The following is a 7,363-nucleotide window of genomic DNA, read 5'->3' as shown; positions in this document are numbered from 1 at the left end:
CTTTGACAGGCACGATGACCTGGGCTTTGACAGGCACAATGACCTGGGCTTTGACAGGCACGATGACCTGGGCTTCGACAGGCACGATGACCTGGGCTTCGACAGGCACGGTGACCTGGGCTTCGACACGAACGGACAGACGGCAGCGGATCGAAAGAACGACACGAATTTTGGCACGGAGACGGGGCACAACTCGCAAGAGCGGCCCGCTCCTGCACGCGCTGACGGGGCCGTGTGGGATGACGATTACGGACCAGGTGAGCACGGTGGAGGTGTCTGTACGCTGGCGCAGCAGCTGACGCACGCACACAGATGCAGTATCGGACCCGCGGTGCAGGCGCAACATGGCCAAGCAGCACGATTGCAGTGACGACTCGAGCAGCGACTCGTCTCTGGGGCCTGGCGGCCAGGGCATCCAGGGACTGGTTAGGAGAGCGCGGCGGCGCAGGAGCGTCAAGTACCCGGCTGGGGAATTCGATAGCGAGCTTGCGAAGAAGTTTGGTGTGGCTGTGCAGGATGGGGAGACGGAGGGGCAGGGGGCGACGGGGATGGAGGGGGGAGGGTGAGTTTGTGATGCTGGCGAAGTCTTGTTGTGAGAGTCTAGTTAATGGCAAAGAGGGGTTATGGCGTGATGAGTTTACGATCCTGTCGCAGTCGTCTGAGTATAGTCAATGGCAAAGAGGCGTGCGTGTCACGTGAGTCCAGAAATCGGTAGTTGGACATGAGTGGAAAGCTACATGCTCGCGCGCTGGCTTGTGAAGCGGCTTCTCTCGGCTCTCCTGCATCGTAATAATACACAATATGACATGCTCCCCCGCGCTTGTTTTTTTCTTCTCTACTGCTTCGCGCGCTTCTCCTTGTCGCTCGTCGTCTGGCTGACGTTGAGACCCAGGCCGTCGGAGTCGAGGTAGACCTTGTTGGCCGACTGCTGCAGGATCTGGGCAATGTTCTTTGCGTTCTCAAACTCGCGCAGGTCGACGTACGTGCGCGACTTCTTGATGGCGTCACCGATCAGCTCGGCCGAGCGGGCTTCTCCCTGCGCGCGCACGACGGTGGCTTGCTTCTCCTGGCGGGCTTTGTCGACCACAAAGGCGGCACGCTGGGCTTCTTGCTGGGCGACTTGCTTGGCTTCGACGGCGGCGGTGAATTCGGGCGAGAAGGCGAGGTGCTGCGGGTGTTAGCTGGGGAGGCATGTGTGGGAGGGGCGAGAGTGGGGGGCTTACGGTGAGTGAGACGTCGTCGAGCATAATGTTGAAGCGCGCGGCTCGCCGGACGAGGTTGTCGCGGACCAGGCGCGACACATTCTCACGCTGGGTGATGAGCTGCGACGCGTTGAACTGGGCAACCACGCTCTTCAGCACCTCGTTCACAATGGACGGCAGCACGCGCTCGTCGTAGTCGGTGCCCAGGGTGCGGTAGATCTGGGGCAGGGCCTCGACGCGCGGACGGCTCAGGACTCTGCACGTGATGTTGACCATCTGCAGGTCCTTTGTGCCCGTCAGGCTGGCGACGTTGCGCGGCTTTGCGCGCACGTCGTAGGTGATGGGCGTCTCGAACCACGGCACGTTGAAGTGGGTGCCCTCGTTGTAGATATCCTTCTGCACGCCGCCTAGGCGCGTGTACTTGATGGCCCGGTGGCCGCCGTCGACGTTGAACAGCGCGTTGTTCGCCAGCCAGAGCCCGCCGCCGAGCAGCACCAGGCCTGCGATGCCGCCGGCCGTTCCTTTCGGGGCGCCGCCGCCGGAGCCACCGAAGCGCGCGGTGCGGCGGGTCAGCTCGTTCTGGATGCGCTGCCACGCTTCCTTGGGGTCGGGTGCGGCCATGGTCGATGTGCGAGGCGGTGCGGACGGGTGATGGGGCGGGCGAGGTGCGCGAGGTGCCAGGCATCGTGGAGGCGTTGATGATGCTTCGACTGGCCGCGATCCACGTCTGCCGGCCTTCTGCCGATTGGCTGGGGCGAGCAAGATGCTCTGTGGGAGCCCGCGGTAGCCACGAGCTCCCTTGCTTGCAGTCGGCAACAGTTGTGTGCCTGTCCACACGCAATGGATGGAGCTTGGCACTGTACACCTCCTCCTCCTCCTCTCCGCCCTGCTCTCCTCCTCTCCGCTCTGCTTGTCGGATACCGTCTCGGAGTGGCGACGCGTGAAACATGTCGCTGTCCGCGGGCATGAGCGAGCATGCTCGCGCCGGGACTAGTGCCTGTCGAGTCCAAGACAGCTGTCCAGAACCTCCGCATTCATACACATTGCCCGTAGTCGTCTCTTGTCTTGCTACACTGTCCAGAGAGCGGCCGGTCTGTTTGTGCGTGTGTGTGTTTTCTGTCCATTCTTATTCTTTCACGATACGTTGGTCTTCCAGCATCGGTCTGCTGTCTTTGCCGCGACGCGACGCGGCTAGAGCTTCGTCGTTGATATCGAGCGACATCACAGCACCGCCGGCGCCATGTACATAACCCCGCGGACCCTCCAGGCCGTCGCCTGGTCCACGCTGGCCGTGTCCGCAGCGCGCGCCCAGTACGTCATCGACAGCCTCAGCTTCGGCCACAAGGACGGCGCCGCCTACATCTCGCCCGACCTGCGAACGATCCCCCACTTCAGCGTGCTCGGGGTCGACGACTACACGCCCCAGATCCTCTCCGACCGCGTCATCCTCACGCCCCCGTACCCCGGCAGCAAGCGCGGCGCGCTATGGGCGAGCGACCCGATGCACCACGGCGGCGACTGGACCGCCGAGCTGGACTTCAGGGCGACGGGCATGGAGCGCGGCGGCGGCAGCCTGCAGCTGTGGTACGTCAAGGACAGCCAGGCGCACGACAAGCCCAACAGCCTGTACACGGTGCCCAAGTTCGACGGCCTGGTCCTGGTCATCGACCAGTACGAGGGCCACGGCGGCTCGGTGCGCGGCTTCCTGAACGACGGCACCAAGGACTACAAGTCGCACAACGACCCCGATCAGATGGCCTTTGGCAAGTGCGACTACGCGTACAGGAACCGCGGCTATCTCAGCAGCATCAGGCTGCAGCACACGGACCGGATGCTGGACGTCATCGTCGACGGCGAGTCCTGCTTCAAGACCGACAAGGTGCGTCGTCGCTGCGAGACGGACATGTGCACCGAGCCCGTGCTAACCCACTGCCCCAGGTCAAGCTCCCCCAGGACTACTACTTCGGCATCAGCGCCGCCTCGGCGGAGAACCCCGACTCGTTCGAAGTGCACAAGTTCATCGTCTCGACCACAACCTCACACACCCGCGAGGAGCCCGTCCGCGAGCGCGTCCCCGACACGCGCAACCAGCAACACCAGCAGCCCGTGCAGAACCAGCCGCACCAAGAGTCCGCCCAGCAGCAGCACGCCCAGCAGCAGCACGCCCAGCAAAACGCGGCGCCCAAGAAGACGGCCTCGTCGGCGCAGATCCCCCCCTGGATCGAGGACGTGCTCGCCACCAACCTGAAGACGGACAACGACCGCTTCGAGGACCTGCACAACCGCATCCAGGACATGGCCCACCACGTCGCCGCCCTCTACACCGCCATCGAGTCCATCGGCGCCGCAGCCGAGCAGCGCCACAACGACCTCTTGTCAAGACTCGCCCCCCTCGACGACCGCAGCGCCCACAACGTGCGCCTCGGCGAGGGTACCCAGAACACGGTGGACAAGATCCTGCGCGATCTCGAGAGCAAAGACTACAAGGAGTCGATTGCGGCCATGCACAGGAGGCTCGAGGACAACCACAAGGATATTCCGAATCTGGTGCAGGCGGTTGTGCAGAAGCACGGCTTGAGCTGGGTGAGTCTGCTCGCGATTGCCTTTGCCGTGCAAGTCATGGTCGTGGGTGCCTATCTCGTGTACAAGAAGCGAAGGGGCGGCGCGCCGAAGAAGTATCTGTAGACGAGCATGAACGCCGTGTGTTGACATTTGTCTCACCCGCTCGACACGCGTGTACTCGAGTGAGACATGGCGGCAGAAGAGAAGTGGAGAGCACACCATGCACACCATGCACACCATGCACACCATGCACACCATGCACACCATGCACACCGTGCACACCGTGCACACTGTGCATATCGTGAGCCTGGAGATGGCGCGACGCAGAAGCCAGACCTCGGGGGGGAAGAGAGTACGGGGGGGAAGAGAGTACAGGCCGCTACCACAATCGTCTTCGTGCGCGTCCTTGGACTGTTGCTGAGATCGAGGCTTGCATTGTTTGGCCGGCGCTCCCTCGCGCGCTCACGCGCATCTGCTCGATGCCGCCAGAGTCCGCCCCGAGTCGGCTTCTGTGACAAGCTGGAGCGCGAGTGTGCCGGTGACGTGTTGTGTGTGGTTTATTCTTGCAGTTGAGAAGTTAACACGTGTATATTTATATAGACAGACGGATGGGATGTTTCTTGTATTTGCTTGTTGTAACTTGATTGTCCAATTTACTTACCTTCTTCGACTAGTTAGCCTGAACAGGAAATCCATCATTTCTATTACTGCAACATCTACGAATTAACCCGTCTATGAAAACGCCTGTAGAGGGGGGCTGTACCGTAGTACGTCTTATTGGACGCGCCGCCCTGCCCTGGGGGCCCGGAGTGCACGGCTTGTCAAAGGAAAAGGTCGGCGGCGACGCTCTTTTGGACTGGATCTAGGCGGAAAGCAAAGCTGAGCACACAGTACATCATTGTGGCTGACAGTTCTCGAAAGATACACATTGCACAACTTGGCGACGACAAAGCATCACAGAAACACCACGCTCGAACTCTGGCATCATCGAGGCATCCTCGCTCGCTTCACAGGTCACTGCCTCGAGCCCCGAATTGGCCACTCGTATTATTCACCACCCGCGGTACTCAATCTCTGCCATTTCTTTCTTACTGCCCTCAGCGCCCCGTGTTTTCTCATCATCGCACATCTCTTCCGTCATCCGCATTCTGTGTTCCAGCTTCCCAATACAAAACAAGAAATGACTCGGGGACACAACATCCCTCGCCGCGGCCCTCAGCGCTTGCAACAGCCCGTTCAGCCGCCCGCTGACCTCCAACAACGACTGAAAAGCCTGCTCGAACAGCAAGTCGGGCCGCTGCGAGCTTGCCAAAAAGGTGACCAGCAGCACAGTAGGCTCCTTGACGTGTCCGGAGTTGCAGAGCCGAATGGCCTCTTTCCACAGGCTGAATTTGCCGCAGTACACCGTGCTCTCCGGCGGCGTGAGGTGCGTGAGCATGTACTTCAGCATGCTCCGTCGCTTGTGTAGACTAGGCTCGAAGATCTTGTCTGCGTGTGTGTCGGGCAGGCACGATGACCAGCTGGCAAGGGCGTGCGCTGCGATCGCGAAGCGGCGGCGGGCCTCGTCGTGAGCGGGTAGTGCGTGGAGGGGAAGAGGGAGAGCTTCTCGTGCTGCAAAAGTCAGGATGTCCGAGTGACATTGAAGCTCGGGTTCCAGAGGTAGAGACCCCATCATCTGCGGGACGTCCAACCACATGATGGGCTTGGTGGGGGATTTGGATTGCGCGTCCGCCATCGTATCTGCTATGGCGTCGAGGTATTGTTGGACCCTGTCTACTGATAAGGCGTCCTGTCGGAGAATGTGTGCGAGATACATGAGATGTCGCTGGAAAACGGTGCCGTACAGGGGGTCTGCCAATCCCATGACCATGAGGCAAGCCGACGCAAGCTGACAGAGCGATTCTGACGCTTGGTCTTCCTCAAGATAGCCGGCTTTACATGACGCTCTGTCAGGGCTTTCGATCTCGGGATATGGCACGTTTGCCCGTATCGTTGCTGCTTGATGGGAGCTGCAGTGGGACGGGAGTTGCGATAGCGTGGAATGAATGTCTTGAGATCCCCCTTGCACACTGGTCTCAAGCATCTCATAGTAGAGATTGTAAGAAGGCTGATGACACTCATGCATGGACGAATACCGCGCCATTTTCTGAAGTTGGGCGACTGGTGCGCTCAGAGCGATCTCGAATGGCTGAGTGGCATACATTAGAACCATGGTGGACAAAGGTTGTCGGTAAAATAGACCCTCCCACGTATTGCACAATCGGGCTATTTGTGTAGTTTTGACGTCCTGATGGCAATTGGGCCTGGTGACGACTTGCCGAATGACGTCGTGCGGACTTGTGGAAGGCGGCAATGCATGCCTGTGTAGTTGACTGATCTTTTCGGCAGTCATGATAGCACAGCTATCAGAGGGATTGCTTGAGATGTGGCGATCATACCCTTCTGCCCATGGCGTTCTGCGCTGCCTTCGCTTCTCATAGCCAATGTGTTGGTCGGAATGGCAGGAGCGTTCCAAGCTTTCCAGTGGTATCGGCAGGCATACGTGAATGAAGCTCTTATCCTCGTGATGTGTATATAATACAGAAGATTCAAAAGCCGCCCGAAGACTTCTCGATTTGCTGATCAGACTCTGGATAGGCGCCCATCTCAGGACGATAGATGTTGGCTCGTTTGAATTACGCAGGATAGCTGCGCGAGTAGATGCGACAAGACCTTTGAGGTATTTCAGAAGATCTACACTGTCACGCTCGCAGTCTTGGGTCAAGAGTAGAAGGTGCTGTTCAGATCAGCGGCAAGGACGTGGGAGTTGAGCACGTTGGCACACCTGACCCTCTGGCAACCCCTTGGCGGCTTTCAGATGTCTTGCCAACGCATGCGCTTGGTCGTTCAATGCTTGTATAATGCTCTTAATCGCTGGTAAATGCTTTGGGCTGCCAGTCTGCTGCAAGGCGTATGCTGTTCGCTCGAACCTGTCTACGTCGCGAGCAAACTGACCAATGTCTTTCCAAAGCTTGTCAGTAGGAGTGGAATCCATGGATAGATATCGGAAAATCACTGATGCCACAAAGTTTGACTGAGAGAGCTTCCGAAACCCAGCCAAAGGTTCCGCCAGGCTTGATGGTAGACGAGCGATTCTTCCAACAGATTACGGTGCAGCTCAAGTCAGCTAGGCTGCTAGCCATCGGGATTGGATGTCGGCAAAGCGGCAATCACATGGCTTCCTCGATCGAGGCCACTGAGAAACAGATATGACGACCCTTGCATTTGAAGCTGCCCCAGTAGAGTGCTGCATCGTACGTCCAGTTGTGCGTCGACGGCGCATTTGTGTAACGTCGCATACGCTTCGATCGAATGCGAGGCTCGCTTTTTCTTTGTCGATCAACGTGACGCACAGCCCGCTTTCTTGACGTTACACAAGGTGGAGTCGGTCTGGCCCCAGAGCGGAGTTGTGCGCTCGAAAGGGAACGTTGAGGATTGCGCATATGATCCGTGAACGCCATGACTATTACCGCGCAAAGTCGAGGGCTTTCAAAAGAAGAGAGCGATTGTGATCGCAGGGTTGTAAGGGCCATATGCGGAGGATAAGCAAGGCTGAGTTG

The 7,363-nt window shown here is 59.0% G+C and overlaps 4 protein-coding genes across 4 annotated transcripts in view; 2 read left to right on the top strand and 2 right to left on the bottom strand.

The window, feature by feature from the left end:
- The window catches only part of M421DRAFT_397865 (uncharacterized protein), a gene marked incomplete at its 5' end in the record, with an annotated part of 2,663 nt that extends 1,702 nt beyond the window's left edge, over window positions 1-961 (top strand). The window contains 2 exons of the mRNA XM_033590148.1: window positions 58-278; window positions 313-961. Coding sequence (XP_033446021.1) covers window positions 58-278; window positions 313-566 — 475 coding nt within the window. The 3' untranslated portion in view covers window positions 567-961. The remainder of the gene's footprint in view (window positions 1-57; window positions 279-312) is intronic.
- On the bottom strand, window positions 836-1,823 carry M421DRAFT_69103 (uncharacterized protein; the record flags this gene model as incomplete). The annotated part of the gene is made up of 2 exons (XM_033596585.1): window positions 836-1,168; window positions 1,224-1,823. 2 exons carry the CDS (start codon window positions 1,821-1,823, stop codon window positions 836-838), a joined length of 933 nt encoding a protein of 310 aa, XP_033446020.1.
- A 619-nt stretch (window positions 1,824-2,442) lies between these two features.
- M421DRAFT_68954 (concanavalin A-like lectin/glucanase) lies at window positions 2,443-3,887 on the top strand (the record flags this gene model as incomplete). The annotated part of the gene is made up of 2 exons (XM_033596573.1): window positions 2,443-3,081; window positions 3,141-3,887. 2 exons carry the CDS (start codon window positions 2,443-2,445, stop codon window positions 3,885-3,887), a joined length of 1,386 nt encoding a protein of 461 aa, XP_033446019.1.
- Window positions 3,888-4,502: 615 nt separating this feature from the next.
- Window positions 4,503-6,885, bottom strand: M421DRAFT_231012 (uncharacterized protein). Its single transcript, XM_033588403.1, has 2 exons — window positions 6,589-6,885; window positions 4,503-6,540 (listed from the first exon to the last, which is right to left on the bottom strand). Exons 1-2 carry the CDS (start codon window positions 6,796-6,798, stop codon window positions 4,816-4,818), a joined length of 1,935 nt encoding a protein of 644 aa, XP_033446018.1. The 5' UTR covers window positions 6,799-6,885; the 3' UTR covers window positions 4,503-4,815.
- Between the last annotated feature and the right edge of the window lie 478 nt (window positions 6,886-7,363).

The sequence above is a fragment of the Didymella exigua genome, assembly GCF_010094145.1.
Source record: "Didymella exigua CBS 183.55 unplaced genomic scaffold M421scaffold_26, whole genome shotgun sequence".
NCBI lineage: Eukaryota > Fungi > Ascomycota > Dothideomycetes > Pleosporales > Didymellaceae > Didymella > Didymella exigua.
This window is presented reverse-complemented; position numbering and strand designations above follow the sequence as displayed.

Bases quoted from the DNA above. Each gene is read 5' to 3' on its own strand.
- M421DRAFT_231012 (XM_033588403.1), bottom strand. From the start codon at position 6,798: ATGGATTCCACTCCTACTGACAAGCTTTGGAAAGACATTGGTCAGTTT. The intron at 6,541-6,588 runs GTGTGCCAACGT...TGATCTGAACAG, and splicing joins AGGGGTTGCCAGAGGGTCAG to CACCTTCTACTCTTGACCCA.